This window comes from Bos indicus x Bos taurus, chromosome X (assembly GCF_003369695.1).
Source record: "Bos indicus x Bos taurus breed Angus x Brahman F1 hybrid chromosome X, Bos_hybrid_MaternalHap_v2.0, whole genome shotgun sequence".
Taxonomy (NCBI): Eukaryota; Metazoa; Chordata; class Mammalia; order Artiodactyla; family Bovidae; genus Bos; species Bos indicus x Bos taurus.
Window position 1 is genome coordinate 24,509,100 of NC_040105.1, and position 23,377 is coordinate 24,532,476.

At 44.1% G+C, this 23,377-nt stretch overlaps 1 protein-coding gene across 1 annotated transcript; it reads left to right on the plus strand.

Annotated features, from left to right (window-relative positions):
- The first annotated feature begins 12,768 nt into the window (after positions 1 to 12,768).
- Positions 12,769 to 14,906, plus strand: LOC113887569 (melanoma-associated antigen B4-like). The gene has a single exon (XM_027534754.1). It carries the CDS (start codon positions 12,999 to 13,001, stop codon positions 14,421 to 14,423), a length of 1,425 nt encoding a protein of 474 aa, XP_027390555.1. The 5' UTR covers positions 12,769 to 12,998; the 3' UTR covers positions 14,424 to 14,906.
- The last annotated feature ends 8,471 nt before the right edge of the window (positions 14,907 to 23,377 follow it).

A 23,377-nucleotide genomic window follows, 5' to 3' on the forward strand; every position in this document is an offset into this window, starting at 1 on the left:
ACACCACTCCAGGGCTCTTGCCTGGAGAATCCCAGGGACAGGGGAACCTGGTGGGCTGCCGTTTATTGTCGCACAGAGTCAGACACGACTGAACTGACTTAGCAGCCGAGGCTAAGAAGAAGCCATAGCAAAGACTTGTTGTCAAACCTAGAGATCCGGATGAATTCCTCTCTTCCTGAAGTCCCCAAAACATACTAAAATACCTGTGCCTGCCAGAAGTGATCTTCCTTACTCACCTGGTAAGGCTGATGGGAATTCTATCAGCAAGGTCGCAGGCTGTTTTTCCAAAGGGATTTTATGGCTCCCTATGGTTAACCTTAGTTTGCTCAAGTTATCTGGTCATATCCAAGGCTACCTGTGTCTGTCAAACATGACATTCCAGTCAAAGTCTCGGTAGTGTAATCAATGTTTCCACTTGTGTCCCGCTATAAGAATAGATTCTCACTGAACTTTTGAAAAATAACAATTTTCCTAAGAAAATAAGAACAGTGAGAGTTTCTAATTTCTGGAGTGATATGGTAGGGAGAGAAAAATTAATGTTTCAATTCTAATGACAAAGGTGCAATTTATCAAATTTCTGTGTTAAAAAAATTCCTTATATCTAGAAAATGAAAGATTTTTAAAAGACAGTACTTTTTCAAAAAAATCAGGAAAATTATCATATTTGTAACTCAAGTGGAGAGTGAAAAAGTTGGCTTAAAGCTCAACATTCAGAAAACGAAGATCGTGGCATCTGGTCCCACCACTTCATGGGAAATAGAAGGGGAAACAGTGGAAACAGTGTCAGACTTTATTTTGGGGGGCTCCAAAATCACTGCAGATGGTGCTGCAGCCATGAAATTAAAAGACGCTTACTCCTTGGAAGAAAAGTTATGACCAAGCTAGATACCATATTGAAAAGCAGAGACATTACTACAAAGGTTCATCTAGTCAAGGCTATGGTTTTTCCTGTGGTCATGTACAGATGTGAGAGTTGGACTGTGAAGAAGGCTGAGCACCGAAGAATTGATGCTTTTGAACTCTGGTGTTGGAGAAGACTCTTGAGAGTCCCTTGGACTGCAAGGAGATCCAACCAGTCCATTCTGAAGGAGATCAGCCCTGGGATTTCTTTGGAAGGAATGATGCTAAAGCTGAAACTCCAGTATTTTGGCCACCTCATGTGAAGAACTGACTCATTGGAAAAGACTCTGATGCTGGGAGGGATTGGGGACAAGAGGAGAAGGGGACGACAGAGGATGAGATGGCTGGATGGCATCACTGACTCGATGGACGTGAGTCTGGGTGAACTCCAGGAGTTGGTGATGGACAGGGAGGCCTGGCGTGCTGCGATTCATGGGGTTGCAAAGAGTCGGACATGACTGAGCGACTGATCTGATCTGATCTCATCTGAAGCCGCATATTCCTAATTCTCATATTGCCAAAGTCCAGTTTTTGTACTGTTTATGTCAATCCTCCCTGAAGTTTGTGGCTCATAGGGACAATGATAATTTCAATAAGCCTGCAAGGTTTTGGTTAAAGCTTGTATAATTTGCCCAGGGAAATCTGTGCCTGTATCACACTTGATAAACCAAGCAGAGAACACATTTTCTCACACTTTCTTTGCCACCGTAAGGGAATCAGCCTTGCACAAGGGAAGGCTTCAACTCATCCAGAAAATAAAGGAATGATTAGAATATTTTGATGACTCATCAGTTCTGTTCATTTTCTCGGTCATGTCTGACTCTTTGCAACTCCATGGACTGCAGCACGCCAGGCTTCCCTGTGCATCACCTATTCCCAGAGCTTGCTCAAACTCATGTCCATTGAGTAGGTGATGCCAACCATTCATCCTCTGTCATCCCCTTCTCTTCATGCCTTCAATCTTTCCCAGCATCTGTGTCTTTTCCAATGAGTCAGTTCTTCACATCAGGTCGCCAAAATACTGGAGCTTCAGCCTCAGCATCAGTCCTTCCAATGAATATGCAGGAGTGATATGCTTTAGAATTGACTGGTTAGATCTCTTTGCAGTCCAAGGAACTCTCAGGAATCTTGCCCAGGAGGAACAAGATGGCAAGAGGAGTTGGTGGATGTGGACTACATCTCTCTCCACGGATATATCAGGAATACATCTTCAGACACAGAAGTGCATGCAGAATACCAGCTGAGAGTGGACAGGAGTACATGACCAGCAGAAAAGAATGTATAGACCCACGCAAAACACAAGGTCAAGCCCTGAGCCTTTACAGTGAGTCCACTGGCTCCAAGATCCTAGACTATCAGAGAACTAACCCTAAGATATCAAATACTGAGAACTGACACAAAGTAAACCACGGGAATACAAAACCCGGCATCCCCAAACCACTGATAGCACCCTCTGCAGGACGCCTCATCTAAACCACAAAGAAAACAAAAATACAAACCCGATCATCTGTAGACAGAATGACCACCTTACTCAGCCTTGCCCATCAGAGGAAAAAGTAAACAAACAAACAAAAACTCAGCACAAATCTCACCCTATAAGAAGCTTACACAAACCACTGGACCAACCATAGAGGGCAGAAACATAAAGCAAGAAAAAATTCAACCTTGAAGCCTGGGAAAAGGAGACCTCAAACATGGTAATTAAAATAATAATAATAATGAAAAAGAAAAGAAATACAACACAAATGAAGGAACAAACCAGAAACACAGAAGTCCAAATCAATGAAGAGCCAACAGGCAAACTACCTGAAAATGAATTCATTGCTAAAGAGAATGCAGTGATACTGATACTTTGGAAACTGTCTGGCAAATTCTTTTAAGTTAAATATAGTCTTATCATATGATCTAGCAAATCAACGTTAAACTATTTACTCAAAAGAGCCAAAACCTTAAGCCCATCCAAAAACCTTCAACCAAAATTTAATAGCAGAATAAGTTATAGCTGCAAAAAACCGAAATCACCAAAGATGACCTTCAGTAGACGAGTGGATGAACAAACTATGGTAAGCTACATGGAATGCTATTCAGTCCTGGAAGAAAACATTTCAAACCATAACAAGTTATAGAGAAAATTCAATGTATATTGATTAGCAGAAGGAGTCAGTATAAAAAGCCTACATACTGTATGAGTCCATCAGTGTTACAGTATGGAAAATTCAAATCTTTAGAAAGAGTAAAACATTGAGTAGTTGTCAGGGGTTCCAAGTGAGGTTTTGAGGGATGAAGAGATGGAGCATGGGAGATCCATAGGGCATTCACACTCCTCTGCACGACACCATGTTGGCTGAGTTGATCCTATCATGCATCTGTCAAACACTAAGGAACTGTAAAACACAAAAAGTAAAATGTATTATAAACAATGGACAATAGTTAATAATAACATATTGACATTAGTTGATCAACTGTAAAAAATGAACTTGTATGCATTGATCCAATACAAGATGTTAATAATAGAAGATACCAAGTAGAGGAAGAGAGTGGCTTTATGGGACCTCTCTATTCTATCTGCTGAATTGTCTCCAATCCTAAATCTGTTCTTTTAAAAAAAAATACAGAGGGGCAACAAACTCATAAACACATGTAAAGAGGAGCTACATCGCTCATCATGAGAGAAATGCACATCAAAATTACAATGAGGTGGCGCCTCATACAGGTCAGAATGGCCATCATCAAAAATTGTACAAGCAGTAAAGGCTGAGGACAGTTTAGAGAAAATGTGGGAATGGAAATTGATATAGTCACTATGGAGAACAGTGGGGAGATTCCTTTAAAACTCGAATTAAATCTACCATATGACCCAGCAATAGAAATACTGGGCATATACACTGAGAAAAGAATAATTGAAAAGACACCTGTATTCAGTGTTCATTGCAGTACTGCTTACAATAGACAGGACATGGAAGCAAAGCAGACTTCAACTGACCAATGACTGGATAACGAAGTTGTGGTAGCCGCATACAATGGAATATTAGCCATAAAAAGGAATTACTTTAAGTCACTTGTAGCGAGGTGGATGCACCTAGAGCCTGTTTACAGAGTGAAGTAAGTTAGAAACAGAAAAGTAACGTATATTAATGCATATACATGTAAAGGAGGAATGGTACTCACGAACCTATTTGAAATGCAGGAATAGTGACACAGATGTGGAGAATGGACCTGTGGACACAGCAAGGGAAGGTGTGTGTAGGACAAATTGAGAGCGTGCCACTGACAAATATCGAGTCCTATGTGTACAAAAGATAGCTGGTGGGAAATTGCTATATAGTACATGGAGCTCAGCCTAGTGCTGTGTGACAGCCTAGAGGGGTGAGATGAGGGGGTGGGAGGAAGTCTCATCAGGCAGGAGGAATATGTATACGTAGCGCTGATTCATCCTGTTGTATAGCAGAAACAACACACCATTATAAACCAAGGATCTGTCGATTAAAACAACTTTTTAAAAGTCTACTAATTTAAAAACTAGAAAAAAATATGGATAAGAACACATAGCCAGTACAGAGTTACATGTACCAATGCAAAATGAATAAAAGTCAGCAATAATGAAAAACAAAATATCACAGAAGAATTTGATCCTCGAATTAAAATTCTTAGGAAACAGGCACAGAAAACATTGACACATATAACTAACTTCAGAAATCTGGAATAAGATGATCAACACAGCAAAATCAAGAGACTCGTCTGGAAGAATCGACAATACTCAAGCCATGTAATAGAAAACACACCATAAACGAAAGCAACGATATGAAAAATGCAGTTACAAAGAAATCTTAGAAAAATGTATGCAGTCTACATGAAGGCAACAAGAAGAATTTCCTGAGCGTCTTAGGAAAAGGAAGTCTCAAACAGAACTGTATGTTATGTGAATTCCTGAGGACATATTTTAAGACTGTCGATTTTCCTTAAATTCTTTACAGATTGAGTACCACATCCAGAGTAGCTGAGACCACAGTCATGCGTGGGTGGCTGTTTCCTGTACCCAGAACAAACCATGGAAAACTTATGCAAGGAATAAAGACAACTACTAACAAAAGCAAGAACACAAAACTAAATAATCCCTGAGGAACAATAAGTCTCCATTGAACTTGACCCTGTGAGTGCCCAGGTCAGGGAGTACTCTGAGGCTGACACAAGTGTGCAGGCCCCAAAGGAAACAAACAACAGGATCAGCTGGAAAAGGCTTTAAACTGGAGCAGTTGATTCTTCCACTGGGCCTTGGGACCATGAACCTCTACTGGTTCACTGAAGGAACCTGAGGAAGCATCTCAGAGCCCCATGCCAGGATTATGGGGCACCAAAGTTTGGGATGGTCATGGCAGTAATGGCCCAGAGGTCATACAATAACCAGCACAAACTTTGTCAGTGGATGACAACTGGCCCTTGTAAATGATGAGCTTAAGAGACTGTCACCACGTGCACTAAAAGAGAAAAGCTCGTATCACCGTAACTGTACAAAAGGACAGAAATTCATCGCAGAACTTTCAAGCAATGCCCCTGCAGTCGACTAAGAGCCCACAGTGAGAACCGTCAGGCTAAGGAGCCCCTTCACTTTCTCTGCTGGGATTGTGTGGGGCATGGCTGGGGACAGGGGTGGTTTTATACCAGAAAGGGAAGGGTTTCCAGACTCTGCCTGCAGTCAATATGAAGATCCTGAGTGAGATGTGAGGGGTTCCACACCACAGAAGGCATTCACCCATCCTTCCCTCTCGCTTATCTTACCTGCAGCAGCCATTTCCAGGAAGCCTTAGGCAGAAGCGTCCAGATGAGATGCCAGCACACTTCTCACCAGACGTCTGGGGATTTGACATCTTCCAGGTGAGGCCTTACCCTCAGGTCTGCAGATGGGACATAACACAGCATTATGGTCAGGGAAAGACAGGGATAGAGGACAGAGAGGATCACTCAGCACACAAGGTGCCCCAGAGTGCCCTCACTGTCTGTCTCAGCAGCTCCAGGAAGGCTGTCAGGCTCGGGCTCCCAAATTCTTCCTGCTTGGTTTACTAAGAGAAGTGAGAGGCAAGGAGTGAGGCCAGTTGACTGAGATCAGCAGGGACGTCCCAGGACCCACTATGTGTCGAAGAAGGAACCACATTCCCCCTCTTGCAGGAAACTTCCCCAGAACCCCGCCCACCCAGGCCCCGCCCCTGCTATCCTCCTGGAGCCCAGATGCACATGATAGGAAGTGATGCCCCCTATCCATGCTGGGGTGCCATACCATCTCCGAGAAGGCTGCTATCTTTGAGAGCTGCTGTAGCTGTGACCAAAGGGAGGAGTCCGAGGTCTCATCAGGGGTCCAAGTCGGAGGTGACATGAGTTACAAGTGCACTGGATAGTTACAAAGATATGCCCTGGCACTCCCAACACCTTTTCCACCCGAAAACAGGGGATTTCCCAGCCCCCCGGCAACCCCGCACCTGCTCTACGCTGGGAGGCTCAGACCTGGCTCTTAGGTCCAATGTCCATCGGCTACGCATGTGGGTTCTCGGGACATAACCTGGGCATTATCTTCATGAAGTGTAACCGTGCCCCCGGCGAGGAGGTCTGGGAATTCCTCAGTGTGTTGGAGGTCTGTACTGGGAGGAGGCACTGTATCTTTGGGGAGCTCAGAAAGCTCATCACCAAAGATCTGGTGCAGAAGAAGTACCTGAAGTACCGACAGGTGCCCAATGGCAATCCTCCACACTACGAGTTAGTGTGGGGCCCGAGCGTTTGTTTGAAACCAGTAAGATGAAGGTGTTGGAGGTGCTGGCGAAGATCCACGATACCGTCCGGACTTCCTTCCCAGACCTCTATGACGAGGCTCTGAGAGATGAGGCGGAGAGAGCAGGGCTGAGAGGCCTGGCCAGGGCTCCAACAATGGCTGAAGCCAGTGCCCCTTCCAGGGCCAAGTCCTGCAGCTCCTCCCACATCTAGGGAGGGAGGCCCCTACACTTTCTTCCCTTTTGTGTCGGAACAGAGCTGTGAAGATCCTAAGCAGTACAGAGTAGTAGGGTGGAGGGAACAAAACATGTATGTTCTTTACTGTTTTATGTAGTATGGGAGTTTAAGTGCAACTCATTTTTAAAAATATATATCATTTTTCCTTTATGCATAAGAGAAATGTCTAGTGAAGGTTGATTAAATTAGATTAAGGAGATGAGGGAGGAGTTTAGTATTTTCAAATGTTAATTACTTTTCATAAGGTTTATTTTGCTTCAGAATACAAATGTATTAATCGTATAAATCACATTGTTTGCTGTTTTAAAGTTTTGAAAGCCACAGGTTGGGTATATGTAAAACACATTGAACATACTGAATATGTTGTTCACCATCTAAACAAGGTAAGATGACACTGGAACAGAATTTTCTCAAAGGGTAGTCAAGCTCCTAGATAGTGCAGGTTAGTAGGGGTCGAGCAAACCAGGTTTAGATCTCTATTTTCTTCCTGATGTAAACTAGTAACTTCTGCATATTATTCACTTCATTTTTATGGAATATTTTTACTTCTACCACATTCCTTTTCTTCAGAATATTGATTTGGTTATGATATTCCAGTTTTATTTATTGCTGTTTTAGGATTTTAAAGTTACAGTTTTGGTAGATGTAAAAGAAACCTGACATGCCTCTTGAGAAATGTGTATGCAGGTCAGGAAGCAACAGTTAGAACTGGACATGGAACAACTGACTGTTTCCAAATAGGAAAAGGAGTACATCAAGGCTGTATATTGTCACCCTGCTTATTTTCTTATTAACTTATATGCAGAGTACATCATGAGAAAGGCTGGGCTGGAAGAAGCACAAGCTGGAATCAAGATTGCCGGGAGAAATATCAATAACCTCAGATATGCAGATGACACCACCCTGATGGCAGAAAGTGAAGAGGAACTAAAAAGCCTCTTGCTGAAGGTGAAAGAGGAGACTGAAAAAGTTGGCTTAAAACTCAACATTCAGAAAACGAAGATAATGGCATCTGGTCCCATCATTTCATGGGAAATAGATGGGGAAACAGTGTCAGACTTTATTTTTCTGGGCTCCAAAATTAATGCAGATGGTGACTGCAGCCATGAATTAAAGGACGCTTACTCCTTGGAAGAAAAGTTATGACCAACCTAGATACCATATTGAAAAGCAGAGACATTACTTTGCCAACAAAGGTCCATCTAGTCAAGACTATGGTTTTTCCACTGGTCATGTATGGATGTGAGAGTTGGACTGTGAGGAAAGCAGAGCACTGAAGAATTGATGAAGAAATTAAGAGAAAAAAATTGAACACAAATACCTCTCATGAACACAGAAGCAAAATCCCCAACAAAATATAAGGAAAGAAACCTAACAATCCATAGAAGGAATTACATACTATATCTAAGTAGGATGCATTTCAGATGTGCAACATTTGAAAATCAGCAACCTTAAGTCATAATAACAATAGTCTAAGGAAGATAATCACAAGATCAGATCAACAGATGAAGGGAAAAAAATCATCTGATAAAATCCAACACCCATTCATCATAAAAATTCTCAGCAAACTAGATACAGACAGGCATTTCCTCAGCTTCATATACAACATCTAAAAAGAAATACAGGTAAAACATCATATTCTATAGTGAGAAGACAGATGCTGTCACACTAAGGTGAGGAACAAGGCGAGGATATCCCTTCTCACCATGCCTATTCAACACTGTACTGAAAGTTGTAGCCAATGCAATGAGATAAGGGAAGGAAGCAAAAGATATAGATATTTGGAAGGGAAAAATGGAATTATAATCATCAACAACAAGAAAACTCCTGGCATTAATAAGCCAGGAGTGTATGTTAATAAGGTTAATATATTATCAATATATAACTACTATATAATTAGTATATTAATAAGGTTAATGCATAATAGTCAATTCTTTTCCAATAAAGAAATGGAACTTGCAATTAAAAACCTAACACCATTTACATTAGCACCAAAATATATTAGAAGTAATTCTTTAAAAAATATGTATAAGATTTACATGAGTAAAACTCATAAACTGCACTGAAAATAATTAAAGAAGATCTATATAAATAGACACGCCATGTTCATAGATAGGGAGATGCTATATTGTTGAGACGTCACTTATTGCCAACATAACCTAGATACTTAATGCAATTCTGTTTAAAATTCCAGCAAGATAGCTTGTAGATAGCAGCCAACAATTTAAATTTTATGTCAAAAATGAAATGATCCATAATACCCACTGAAGTCAATATCAAAGGTCAAAGTTAGAGAATTGATATTACTGGATTTCAAAACTTACTTTAAAGCTACAATACTCAAGACTGTATGCTATTAACAGAATAATAGACAGATCAATGGCACAGAACAGAAAATCTAGAAACAGACATCCCAAACACTAAACCGACCTTTAACAAAGGCACAAAGGCAATTCAATGGAAAAGGACAGTCTTTTAAACTTACAGCCTTGGGATAACTAGACATCCTTATCTAAGAAAAATGAATCCACATACAAACTCTAAGCCTTTCAAAATAATTAACTCAAAGGGAATCACAGACCTAAATCAAAACCACACAATTTAAAAAAAATTTCAGGGACATCCCTGGCAGTCCAGTGTTTAAGAATCAACACTTCCACTGCTGGTAGAAGAGTTTTGATCGCTGGTCAGGGACTAGGATTGTACATGCCATATGCAATAGGCAAGAAAATCTATAAGATAACACGGGGGCAAAACATGACTTTGGTAATGAGATTTTAGGCACAACACCAAAAGCACAGTCCATGAAAGAAAATAATAAGCTGAACCTTGTTAATATTAAAAACTTCTATCTGCAAAATATACTAATAAGAGAATAAGAAAGAAAAGCCACAAAAGGGTAGTTATAAATCTATTTGCAGGGCAAGAATGGAGACACAGACGTAGAGAACGGGCATGTGGACACATCGGGGGAAGCAGACAGTGAGACGAATTGAGAGAGTGGCGTGGACAAATATTCACTACCGTGTGGACAACAGGCATGAGGGGGAAGTTGCTGGGTGACACAAGGAATCAGCTCAGTGACGACCTAGAGGGGTGAGGTCGGGGGTGGGAGGGAGGTTCATGAGGGAAGAGATATATGTATATAGCTGCTTCATACAAGAGAACCTGACACACCATTTACTTGTCTTCTAATTAAAAATAATTGTTTAAAAATCTATGAATTTAAAAACTAGAAAAAAAGTCTGGAGAAGTACATATAGCCACTAGAGTTATATACAACAATGCCAAATGAATAAAAGTCAGAAGTAATGAAAAGCAAAAGATCACAGTAACAATTTGATTCTCAAATTAAAAATCTTAGAAAACAGGACAGGAAATATTCAAACATGTAAGAGACTTCAAAAATCTGGAATAAAAAAAAAGATCATGGCAGCAAAATCATCTAGTTGGTCTGGAAGTATCAAGAATTACTTACACCAAGTAACAGAAAATACACCATAAACAGAAGCAACCATAGAAAAAAAATTTACCTACAAAGAAACTTTAGAAAAATGTATACAGTCTTCATGGAGGCAACATGAAGAATTTCCTGAGAGTCTTAGGACAAAGAAGGCTCAAACAGAATAGTATGTTATGTATACTCATGAGGAACAGATATTGTAAGACTGTCAATTTTCTGTAACTCCTTTACAGATTTAGTACCACAGTCAGAGTAGCTGAGACCACAATGAAACAGGGTCTGCTGCTTTTTGTACCCAGAAATAACCATGGAAATCTTATGGAAGGACTGAAGAAAACTGTTAACAAAAGTGAAAACATAAAATTAAATAATCCCTGATGGACAGTAAGTCTCCACTGAACTTGACCCTATGTGTGCCCAGGTGTGGGAGTACTAAGAGACTGGCACAGACGTGCAGGCTGCAAGGGAAGCAGACAACAGGATCAGCTGCAAAAGGCTTTAAACTTGAGCCCTGGATTCTTCCACTCTGCCCTGAGATCAGGAATCTCCACTGCTTCACTGAAGGAATCTGAGGCAGCATCTCCGAGGCCCCATGCCAGGACCATGGGGCTCCAAAGTTTGGGTTGGATGTGGCAGTATGGCCCAGATCATGAAATAACCAGCACAAAGTTTGTTGTGTGTGTGCTTAGTCACTCAGTTCTGTCCAACTCTTTGCGACCCCATGGACTGTAGCCCACCAGGCTCCTCTGTCCAAGGGGAAACTCCAGGCAAGAATACTAGAGTGGGTTGCAGTGTCCTCCTCCAGGGGGTCTTCTCAACCCACGGATTGAACCCAGGTCTCCCATACCGCAGGCGGATTCTTTACTGTCTGCGCCACCAGGGGATGCTAGTGGATGAGAACTGGCCCTTTTAAATGATCACCATAATAGACTATCACCCAGCGACTAAAAGAGAAAAGTTAGTATCACAGTAATTGTACAAAACGACAGAATTTCATCTCAGAACTTTTGAGCAATGACCCTGCAGTCGATTGAGAGCCCACAGTGAGAACTGTCAGGCTAAGGAGCCCCTTCACTTACTCTTCTGGAATTGTATGAGCATGGTTGGGGACAGGGGTGGACTTATACCAGACAGGGAAGGATTTCCATGCCCTGTCAGCAGTCAATATGAATGAAGTTTCTGAGTGAGATGTGAGGGGTTCCACACCACAGAAGATAGTCTCTCATCCTTCCCTCTCAGCTCATCTTACCTGTAGCAGCCATTTCCAGGAAGCCTCGGGTAGAAATGGTGAATGAGACATATGTGCACTTCATACCAGGAGACTCGGGGGTTCACATCTTCGATATGAGGCCTTGGCCTCAGGTCAGGAGATGGGACGTAGCCCAGCATCTACAGGGGTTAAGGGAAAGCATGGAGAACGACAGAACATTGCTTACTACAGAAGAGGGAGCCCAAGAGAGCCCTCGCTGTTGGTCTCATGGGCGCCAGGAAGGCTGTTAGGCTTGGGCTCCCCAGTTCTTCCCACTGGAGGTGCTGACACAAGTGAGAGGCATGGAGTGAGCCAGCTGTCAGTTCAGGACAGGGACGTCCCAGGACCCCTTAAGAGTCAAGGGAAAGTCCACGTGCCAATCCTGTGAGAAGCACCCCCAAAACCCCGCCTGTCCAGGTCCCACCCCTGCTGTCCTCCTGGAGCCCAGATGTGCATGACAGGAAGTGACGTCCTCCTAAGCACGCTGGGGGAGCGACGCCATCCTTGACAGTGCTGCTGTCTCTGAGAACTGCCGTTGACGGTGGCCAGAGGGAGCAGTCCCAAGTGTCATCGGGTGTCAAGATCGGAGGTGATGTGAGTTACGAGTGCAGGGACACGTCTCTGTACCTCGAATCCCTTTTCCCTCTGAAAAGAGGGGGCCGCACAGCCTCCGGCCACCCTACCCCTGCACTCAGACCAGAGGATCCAGGCTAGCTCTTAGGCCCCAAGACCATCCACTAACCCCTAGGGGGTCTCGGGAAAGAATGCTTCCGTCAGGCTCTGCTGGACCCCAGCTCTGCTCAGGAGAGGGAGAGCCACGAGCCCTGTGGAGTGAAGGAGGGACCCTCAGGGGGACTGAGCGTCTCCATACACCAGAACGGCAGCCATGTGTAACCCCCGACTCACCGCAATTTGGCTGCGGATCATCCGGGCAGCCGCTGGGCAGCTCGAAAGGCTGAGGGGCTCCCTCACTGCGACCTCGGACACAGGAGACTTGGAGAAGAGGGAACTTTGTTCTGAGAGGCTGGCAGCTGGTCAGTAGAAGAAGGATGTCAGGGTTCGGGAAGAGTCAGGATGAAGACCATCCTCCCCGACAAACGGGCAACTCAGGACCCTCCCTTCTGGTCAGCGCTTCCTCCCGGCCAAACATTGGGAAAGGGGGCGGCGGTCTGAGAGGGGAGCTTTGAGCTTGGTTTTGAAGGGGCAGCCGCGAGACACCAGAAGGGAAAGTCCTGGGACCCTTCAGTGGGGGTCTGAGTATGCCCTCCTCTCGTCTGGGGTGACTGGGAAGCTGACAGTGTCAATTTCAGACAGGAGAGGGAACAGGCTGGGTGTGGGAGAGGAGGCGTTGGATATGGGGGTGTCTCGCACTGATTTACATCGTGAATCTGAATGTCAGCTGAGAGGACCTGCCTCATCTGCCAGCCCTCACTGGTCCCCCTTTTAATGCCCAGGGAGGACTGTCTGCAGTGCCCCATGGCTCACTCTCCATTGCTACTCAGCGGGCTCAGGGGACAGGCTGACCAGGAGAACAGGAGCCCTGTGGGTCCTAGAGCACTGCCCTTGAGGACCCCTCAGAAGTGGCTTCCATTCAAGCCAGGGAGGACTCTCCTCGCTGAAGGTTCTCACAGCATGTCCTTGTCCCTCCTCCAGGTGCCTTCCTGCCTGCTTTCCTGCCCGCACTCCCACCTGTGGCCCCTTACCTGCTGTCACCATGCCTCGGAGGCACAGGAGCAATCCCATGCCCGAGGGAAATGCCGCCAGGTCCGGGGGGACACTCAGGAGGCCCAGGCCAGTGCTGCTGAAGCCCCAAAGGAGGAGTGCCCCTCCTCCCCTTCTTCTGCCCCTCAGGGTTCTCTCCCGAGCTCCCCTGCTGCTGGTGATCACCAGCAGCTTCAGGGAGCCATGGTCCCTAGCTCTCCTGATGCAGGGCCTTCATGTGCAGCATCTGATGAAGGTGCCCAGGGCCCGGAGGAGGAAAGTGCAGGTGCCTCCCAGGAAGCCCCTGCCACTCAGAGCACTCGCAAAGATCCTCTGGCCAGGAAGGCCAGGATACTCGTGGAGTTCCTGCTGGAGAAGTACACCAAGAAGGAGCCCATCACGCAGAGCGCCCTGATGAAAATCATCAGCAGGAAGTACAGGCAGCACTTCTCTGAGATCCTCAGTACAGCCCGTGAGCGCGTGGAGCTGGTCTTTGGCCTGGAGATGAAGGAAGTCGACCGTAGCAGGAATATCTACACCCTCATCAGCAAGCTCAACCTCGGGGCAAATGACTGTCCGAGTGATGATGGGGGGCTGCCCAAGTCCGGTCTCCTCATGGTGCTCCTGGGGGTCATCTTCATGAATGGTAACTGTGCCACCGAGGAGGAGATCTGGGAATTCCTCAGTATGTTGGGGATCTATGCTGGGAGGAGGCACTGCATCTTTGGGGAGCCCAGAAGGCTCATCACCAAAGACCTGGTGCAGAAGGAGTACCTGAACTACGGCCGGGTGCCCAATAGTGATCCTCCATGCTACGAGTTCTTGTGGGGCCCGAGAGCTTGTGCTGAGACCAGTAAGATGAAGGTACTGGAGGTTCTAGCCAAGTTACATGGTAGGGTCCCTAGTTCCTTCCCAGACCTCTATGACGAGGCTCTGAGAGATCAGGCGGAGAGAGCAGGGTGGAGAGGTGTGGCCAGGGCTCCCACCATGGCTGAGGCCAGTGCCCCTTCCAGGGCCAAGTCCTGCAGCTCCTCCCACATCTACGGAGGGGGGCAGGGCACTTTGTTCCCTTTGTCTTGGGAGAGAGCAGTCAAGCTGCTAAATAGTGCAAAGTAGTAGGGGTGGAGGGAACAAAACCCATATCTTCTTACAGTTTTAAATGATAAGCGAGTTTAGGTCTAGTTTGTTTTAACAAACTATGTATGTTTTCTTGTATTCACATGAGAAATACCTAATGAAAGATGATTTAAATTAGAAAGGTAAAGAGGTGAAGGAGGTGTTTAGTATTTTAAAATGTTCTTACTTTTTTTTTGATAAGGTTTATTGTGCTTCAGAATTCAAATATCTGAATCATATAAATCATAGTTTCCAGCTGTTTTAATGTTTTAAAAGTTAGAGTATTTATAAAACACACTGAAAATACTGAATATATTGTTCACAATGCAAACAAGATAACACGACATTAGAGGAGAATTTTTCTTGAAGAGTAGTCAAGCTTCTAAAGAGTGCATGGTAGTGGGGGTTAGATCACATTTCTTTCTTTTTTCCTTTATTAATTTTTTTTGTTAATTTTATTTTATTTTTAAACTTTACAATATTGTATTAGTTTTGCCAAATATCGAAATGAATCCACCACAGGTATACCCGCGTTCCCCATCCTGAACCCTCCACCCTCCTCCCTCCCCTCCCTTCCCTCTGGGTCGTCCCAGTGCACCAGCCCCAAGCATCCAGTACCGTGCATCGAACCTGGACTGGCAACTCGTTTCATACATGATATTATACATGTTTCAATGGTATTCTCCCAAATCTCCCCACCCTCTCCCTCTCCCACAGAGTCCATAGGACTGATCTATACATCGGTGTCTTGATAACATTTCTTTCAATCACATTTCTCTTTCTGTTTCACACGAGTAACTTCTACATATTATATGTTTTGTTTTGTTTCCTTCAAATATTTTTACTTCTAAGAGGTTGTTTTTCTTCAGAGTATTAATTTGGTAATGATAGTACTGTTATATTCATTGCTGTTTTAAAGGTACAGATTTGGTAGATGTTAAAGAAATTAAGGAGCCATCTATATTGTCTTTATGATCTGAAAGTAGGTAACATAGCACTGCAAGAGTGATTTTCATGCTAATCTGAAGGAAGAGCACAGAAACTATTGAGAATCAAAAAGAAAATGGAGAAAAGAATAAAAAGTCTTTAAGTTGTGGTTTACATTATTTCTTTGAACCTTTCTTTTAGTAAAAATAAAGAATACTTTGACTTATTTAGCTCATTTAAGAATATTTGTTTCTTTTGTCCTAATTCACTGCATATTCTCTGCTCTCTCCTGGATTAAAAATAAACTCAGATGGGACAGTGGTATTTGAGGGGTTCATAGTAAGCATAACTTCCACTTATTACAAACCAATACTTAATCAGTATGCCACTGCTTTATATGCAGAACATGCATTCCAGCATTCATGGAGGATCAGATTTAGCAGACTGCATTTATGGATGGATAACTTGCAAATTTCTCAAGTTCACAAACTGATGAAGTGACCTTCCTAGGACTAGTCCCCCAATCTGAATTCGTGCAGAGCCCACAAGGTGCCACTTCTCCCAGCCTAAGCCAGACATCATGTCTTTTCATTCATTCTTCCTCTAAACTCTCCAAAAAATGTGTCTGGTTGGACACATGGGGCCCTGTCCCAAGGAACTGTTTTGGAATAAAGTTTAAAAAATGCTGATAAATGAATGGTATGAAAGAAGACAAAACTACTCAGGGACAATGTGGTCATGAACACATGCAATGTTAGATACCCTGAAAAGATCAATATGCCCTCATTTATCCTTCCTGATTCTCTGGGACATAAAGCCTTAGCTTAAGCAGTGTGTCATCAGGTCAATGGATGGAAGAGTCTCAGCCTCTGACAGTTATCAAAGGGAAGATTTTAGAACACTAGAGGTCCCACAAACTATATCCTGCTTCGTGCCTTGTGTGGTAATGGGGAGAGCAGTCTGTCTGAGGTGGGCTTTCTTTTCCTGCAGGGCAAGGGCGGAGGGGTTCTCAGGGAGTTGAGTGCTTTGGTCTTGGGGCAGCAGCTCCAATTCTGCCCAAGTAGAAGATCCTAAGAGGCTTTCATAGGATTTACAGTGAGGACACTGGGGGCTGATGAGTGGACCCCCCCATAGCAAGGGGGATGGCACGGAGGAACAGGGAAGGCTGGCCAGGGAGTAGTTCTCTCACCTTCCCTTCTGTTGTCTCAAGAAGGTGAAAGCCTTGGCCACAGGCCAGCTGATTCAGCCAGTAGCGAGGGTGGATTCGCATATGCTACCAGAAGTCAAGGTAAAAAACCTGATCTAAGACTAGGGGACCACTGACTCCAGAAGAGAGTGGAGCCCTAGAATGTTCTCCTCCTCAGAAGGCCCCAGTAGCTTTGCACACATCTGGTTCATCCTGTCTTCCAATCTAGAACTTCCAAGAAAGTAACGCCTTTGTTCTGAGGATCACAGCCTCAGGTGAGCGGAGGCTGCAGTCTGGGTCTGGTCAGGAGTGAGGATGAGGTCCCTGAACAAGGGGCAAGAGGACCACTCAGCCAAGAACAGGGGAGACTATGGAGGCCCACCCCTGATGTCAGCCCTATGAGACCCAAGAGAAAGCTTTCTGGCTGAAGAGCTTCTCTTTCCACTGGAGTGGTCTCAGGGAGGTGAGAGCCTTGATCTACTCGTAGAAGCCTCACTTTAGTAAAGAGTGGAAAACTAGTGACTCCACATGAGGATAAAGGGACTGCACCTAGAACACAGCCCTGGCCCTCTACACCTCGCACTGGCAAATTTGGGAATGTGGGCATGATGCACCCAACACGTTTCTTTTAGAGCATCTCAGGAGGTATGGTGCTGGGGCTCAGGGCTCAACCTCAGGACGAATTTCAGTTCATGCCAAGAGTCAAGTAGAGGACCATGAGGACTAAAGGAACCACTCACACTATACCACTTTTATAGAATCCCTCCCCTAGGATCAGCCATGAGTGACCACAGGTTGCCAGCCCTCACATCCTCTGAGGAGGTCTCAGGGAATTTAAGGCTGTCGCAGGAGAGGACAGGTCTCGTTAGGAGATGGGAAGTCAGTGTGAGGACCTGGAGAGAGGACAGTAATAGTGAAGAGAGGGAGGAAATACAGGTCTTCCTAGGAGCCTGACTGAGGACAGGTGCAGCCAGCCATCAGAAGGCCTCAATTTCCAGTCACAGCTTTCTGTCCTGAGACACCACAGGTAAATGTGGTAAGTTAGGCAACCTCTGCTTTCTTCTATTGAGTCTCAGAGAGTTGTGGGCCTTAATCTGAGGACATGTCCTCAGGTAGAGACAGGAGCTTCAAGACCTCCCAGCAGTTCCCAGAGGACCCCTGGTCATTTCCCCAGAGGAGATTCAGGTAACCCTTGATGTGGCAGGGAAGACAGTTTTTTCATATGTGGGTCAGCTACTCTGTGCAGACTGATTTCCCTGGGCCTTTGTCCTTCCAATCTTCCATGATAAAGGGAATTAAAGGAAGGCCCGAATCCAAGTGGCGTGCCCCTCCCCTCAAGTCCTTGCTAGAAAAGTTTTCCTTTAATGTTTCTGCACATGCATGACTTCCCCTTCCACCTGTTGGGAAGAAAATTGCTCACTAAATTCCAGACAAGAGTCCAAGGTGGAGACCTTCATTTAGAAGGCTCCCACCATGAGAACCAACAGCTCTTGGCTGGGGGAGCATGCCTCCATATGACAGGGATAGAATAGTATAGCATACAGGTTGCTGTCCCAGGTGACCCTGTGGAAAAGAATCCACCTGCAATGCAGGAGATGAAGGTTTGATCCCTGTTCTGGAATATCTCCTGGAGGAGGAAGTGGCTACCCATTCCAGTATTCCTGCCTGGAGAATCCAGACAGAGAGCCTGGAGTGCTGCAGTTCATGGGATTGCAAAGAGTCAGACATGAATGAGGGCTTAACAACAGACAGACAGACTGGTAGATCTAGAAGTCTAGGAGGGGAATAGAGGTAGAGAAACCTAGGAACCATTGGTAGACCGTTGTAAGTTAACATTGTTCAAGAAAGGTATCAGAATGTAGTGGAAAAAAGGCAGGTTTGTTTAAATTTATGTTTAAATATAAAGCCATAAATAATACATGAGATGTTCCCCAGGCCTTTAGGTAAAAGAGGAATGTCACGACCCTTCTATCCATTTGTAGAAGTTCTACAATAATCCAAGTTTGACCTCATAAAGTCAGACAGTCTCTTGTTGCAAATGAATTAGGAGGGAGTGATGTAAGTCTGACCTCTACTCAAAGAAAGCTGTCTTTCCTAGTCCTCCACTTTCCATTGACTATAGAAGGTATTTCAATTTATCCTCCAAGCAGAGCTCTGTCACCTGCCTGCTTGTATCTCTTACAAGCATCCTATATAAATTAATCTATTTCTTGCCTAACAATTTGCCTCTTGCTGAATTCCTTCTGTGCTGAGACACAAACAACCTGAGCTGCCCTAAGTCCAGCTACCAGGTGAGTGATTCTAATTAAAAGACCATGGTTCAAGTCCCAAACTGGATTTTTGGGGGTTGGAGTCCTGGCCATCTGGATTTGAGTCAAAACCTGATGTGACAGGTTTCAGCTAGAGGAGGTCTCCCTGCCACCCCTTTCAAAATTTTATACTATGACCTGTTAAACTGGCTCATAGGGCTAGAATGAAAGTCACGTCCTTCTGCATTTCTCTGCACCTAGACTCCCAATATCTTTGCCTTTGGGTGTCCAAATTTAGACACTGTATGCCATGAAAGCCTCCACTTTGTGTTTATAAATTTCAAGTCGAGGGTGTCTACAGGATAGGGAGAAAATGGACAAAGAAAGAAAAGAAAAGATATTGAGCTAAAAATTTTCTGGCTACCTTCTGAAATATGGCTGCCCTGGTGCCTCAGATGGTAAAGAATCTACCTGAAATGGCAGGAGACTGAGGTTCGGTCCCTGGATTGGGAAGTTCCCCTGGAGAAGGGAATGGCAACCCACTCCAGTACTCCTGCCCAGAAAATCCCATGGACAGGGATCCTGGAGGGCTACAATCCATGGGGCCACAATGAGTCAGACATGACTTAAGAGACTGAACAACAACAGCAATCTCTTAACACTTCTTCAACTTTACCATTTCTTGCTGCAACAAGTGAAGCCCACGTGTCCTAGAGCCTGTGCTCCACAGTAAGAGAAGCCACCACAATGAGAAGCCAGTGCACCCCAACGAAGGGTAGCCCCTGCTCCTCGAAACTAGAGAACACACACGCAGCAATAAAGAGCCAGCACAACCAAAATTAAATACATAAATAATGTCTTTTTTTAAATTTTTTACCAATTTTTTTATTATTATTTTATTTTATTTTTAAACTTTACAAGATTGGAACACATGTATACCTGTGGCGGATTCATTTCGATATTTGGCATAAATAATTTCTTAGACAACTATACTCAGGGAAGCCACAACGGCCCCTGGGGTGAGAACTGAACCACATTCTGCCCAGCAAGATCACAGGTGAGGGATGCCACAGCCATGAAAAGTCCATAAGGGAATTCAGTGACACCCGAAGCCCCTTATGAGCATTCATCATTTCCTTTTCAGATGGGTAACTGTCCATTGCTGAAGACTTGCCCTTAGGATTCCAGCGAGGTCTCTTATGTCCAAGTCTTCCTTGCCTTTAGGAAAAACTCTGAACTTTGAAAGACTTGCCAGGTAGACTCTGCTGGCTTGGCAATGCTTAATTTGTCTACAAAAGCCCTTCCCTTTCTCCCGATGATACTAACCATCAGCCAGCCACTGAGCCCTGTTCACAGGATCTCTTTCTGGGCAAAAGAAGGAGCCTCTTGGACCATAGACCTCTTCTTCACTATACTCAGCATTGAACACCACTGCTCCCATTCCTCATCACCAATGCTTTGCCCTCTAACCTGGGGCTCCAGAACTCCTTAAACTCTACCCACCTCAGGAAATCATAGGGCCCACCAGACTTCCATAAGAATCCAATTCCCCTCTCCATGCACGATCTCAGTTGGATAAAACAAGATTAGGGAAAATTCTCAGATGACCCCAAAAAATATCTAGATAAGTTTAGATATCTATGACTTTTGAATTAATCCAGAAGCACATTTATATCATCCTTGCTCAGACATTCTCTCAGGCAGAAAGGACAACTATATACAGATTCTGCACTCAGCTGGGAGACAGGTATCACATGACAAACTGCCAACCATTTCCCATGGGAACGATGGCTGTTCCCTGCTCAGAATCTAATTGGGAGTATAATACTTGAGCCAGGTTAGCAGCCAGGGATGCTTTGTCTTTCTCTTCCCCACCTGAACACTGGTGGTGAGAGCACACCCAGAGAGTCTTCTTGTTCTGGCCAATGACCACCACTGGGTTTCCAGCCACGTCAGGACCAAGCAAGACAAAGTGCCAGCACGGGGTGGCATAGATGCACCAAGACCTAAACGGTGACTACTGTAACCCAGGGTTCATGATGCCATATTTATAAAAAATAGCACTGTGGTTTCTGTCTTCCCTCCCACTCCATGGATTTTGCTTGGGTACTTATGGGTAACTGCCTGCACACTAGGAGAAAAGTTATATAACCTAAAGCTGTCCATCAACTTGTCAGTCAAATGACACAGGACACACATGACCCTACCACATGGCAGGACCGCTTCTGATTTCCAGACAGCCTGCTTTCATTACAGCTTCCTTAGGACTGTAATTTTGCTCTGCTTCATAAAACTGCTACTTAAAACTGCTCTGTTTCTCTAACGAATTCTTTCTCTTTGCTAGGACAAAAACAGGAAATCAGCGTTCCGCTGGTCAAGATATAGATCACATATTTATTACTGTTTAGCAGGTTCCAGTTAACGTTTTTATATTTTATAATGCAAATTTAGAAATTTTTGATTGCTGTGTGATCTAGAACAAGAAAACACAGCAATGGAAGAGGGATTTTCATGCAAATTTCAAGAGACTCTGTGGTAAAATAACTTAGGTCAAGTAAAAAAGAAAAGAAAAAGTAAATTTGGTAAGTTTTTGGTTTTGTTAAATTCTTTTAATACTCCTTTATACTAAAAGTATTTCCTGAGTTTATTCAACATTGTATGAGAAATTAAATAGTAATAAATTAGACAACTTTATCATTGTCACTCGTATTTCCAACCACTAATTGAGTATCGAATCCTTGGAATGCTCCATGGCAGAACTGGGGATGGTAATAAAAAGAAGCCTGAGCCACTGTCCATAGAAGTTAAATGTCTATAAGTTGCCGCCATATCAAGCAGATGGGGAGATACCCTTTGAGACCTGAACATGTGACAAGTTGAAACAAGGGATGGGAAGGAGAGGAGGTTACAGATTAGAGCATTCAAAAGTAAATGCTTAGAGGCAACGAATGTGGGCACTTTGGAACACTGCAGTTCCCTTGAGGAGGTAATTTGAAGTTAGGTGGGTTGCTAGGCTAAATGAGGCTGAGTGAATTGAGGGCGGGGGATGACCCTGAAATGGGGGGTTTAAGTTGAGAGCCTGAAGAATGAAATGGAAGATTACCCTTGATTTTTACTTTGAGACTGTGGGTAAAACAGAGAGAATCTCCACCTGAGACAGGAATAAAATGGGTTCTGTGCTCCTGCCCCAGAATAGGGAAACACAGTGCACAACTCGGGATTTAACCCCACTCCTCCAGGGTGTTTGCCGGAAAGAAGGATGGTATTTCCTTGAACTGAGATATCTTATACCCACAGTAACAGCAGTCTCCACACTAGGGTCAGAGGCCACTATGTTACAGAAATGTTCTACTACCTATTTTAAGCATAATTTGGGGAACTTCAAATGAAGGCTACACTTTTGGTGCTGGTGAAATTAATGAAAACGGGGGGGTGGTGGTATGGATGAAAAGGCAACTGGAAGGGAAGATCTTTGTCCTTGACACAAATTCTAAAAGTTCTGAGTAGCATCCAGGCAGGGGAGATTCCTCTACATTCAAATGGCATATTTACAAATGTGGAAATTTTATTTAGTTTTACTAAGCAGAACTGTGTTCATTCTGAAAGTGCAACATATTTCTGATATCTCATGCAACTAAAAAAAAAATTCACAAACTATGGTCTGTAGTCATTGTCAGAGGAATAAATGTCATTCTTTGAAACCCCTTATTGCAAGAGCTTTATAAATATCACATATATTACAATAGTTCTACAAAATAGGGTTTAGAAGACTCACTTTGCAGATTATGAATTTGGTAATATTCTCAAATTCACAACTTGTGACAGAGCTGGAAATAGACATTTGGTCTGCATCTGTCGAGAGGCCACACTGTTCCACTCCTCCCAGCCTGAGGCAGACCTAGTGTCCTTCAGTTCTCCTGTCATCTCATTACTCCAAACTGTATTTCAGAGGCTTCTGTTTCAAGACGGCAGTGTAGAAGGATGTCTGTTTGTCTCCTCCTGCACCATAACTGCAACTAGCTGTTGAACAACTATCAACAGGATGCTGGAACACACCGAAAATCATACGTCACGTTCAAAAAAAAAGTGAAAGTCGCAACAAGATAATAGGAGGGGTACAATCACAATGAATTCAAATCCCATACCCACTGAGTAGGTAACTGGAGAACAAAAATACCAAAGAAGTTCTCCCACGATTGTGAAAGCTCTGCACCTCACATCAAGGAACCCAGCCTGCGGTTCTGACAAAGGGAATTGTAATTCCCTGTTCATCTGACCTTGAAGGGCAGTGGGATTTGATTATAGGACTGCCAGACAAGTAAGGGAAACAGACACACCATTCTTGGAGGGCACAAACAAAGTCTCGCGTGCACCAAGACCCAGAGAAAAGGAGCATTTACTCCACAGGAGACTGAATCAGACCTACCTCCAAGTGTTCGACAGTCTCCTGTGGAGGCATGGGTCAGCTGGGGCTCACTACAGGGATGGGGGCACTGGCAGAAGCAGTCCTAGAGATTCTCCTTGGCATAAGCCTTCTTAGAGGTCAGCATTAACTCTGCCACAGAGACCACAGACCCATAATTCAAAAACAG

Coding starts and splice junctions, on each gene's coding strand:
- LOC113887569 (XM_027534754.1), top strand. CDS start 12,999: ATGTCAGCTGAGAGGACCTGCCTCATCTGCCAGCCCTCACTGGTCCCC.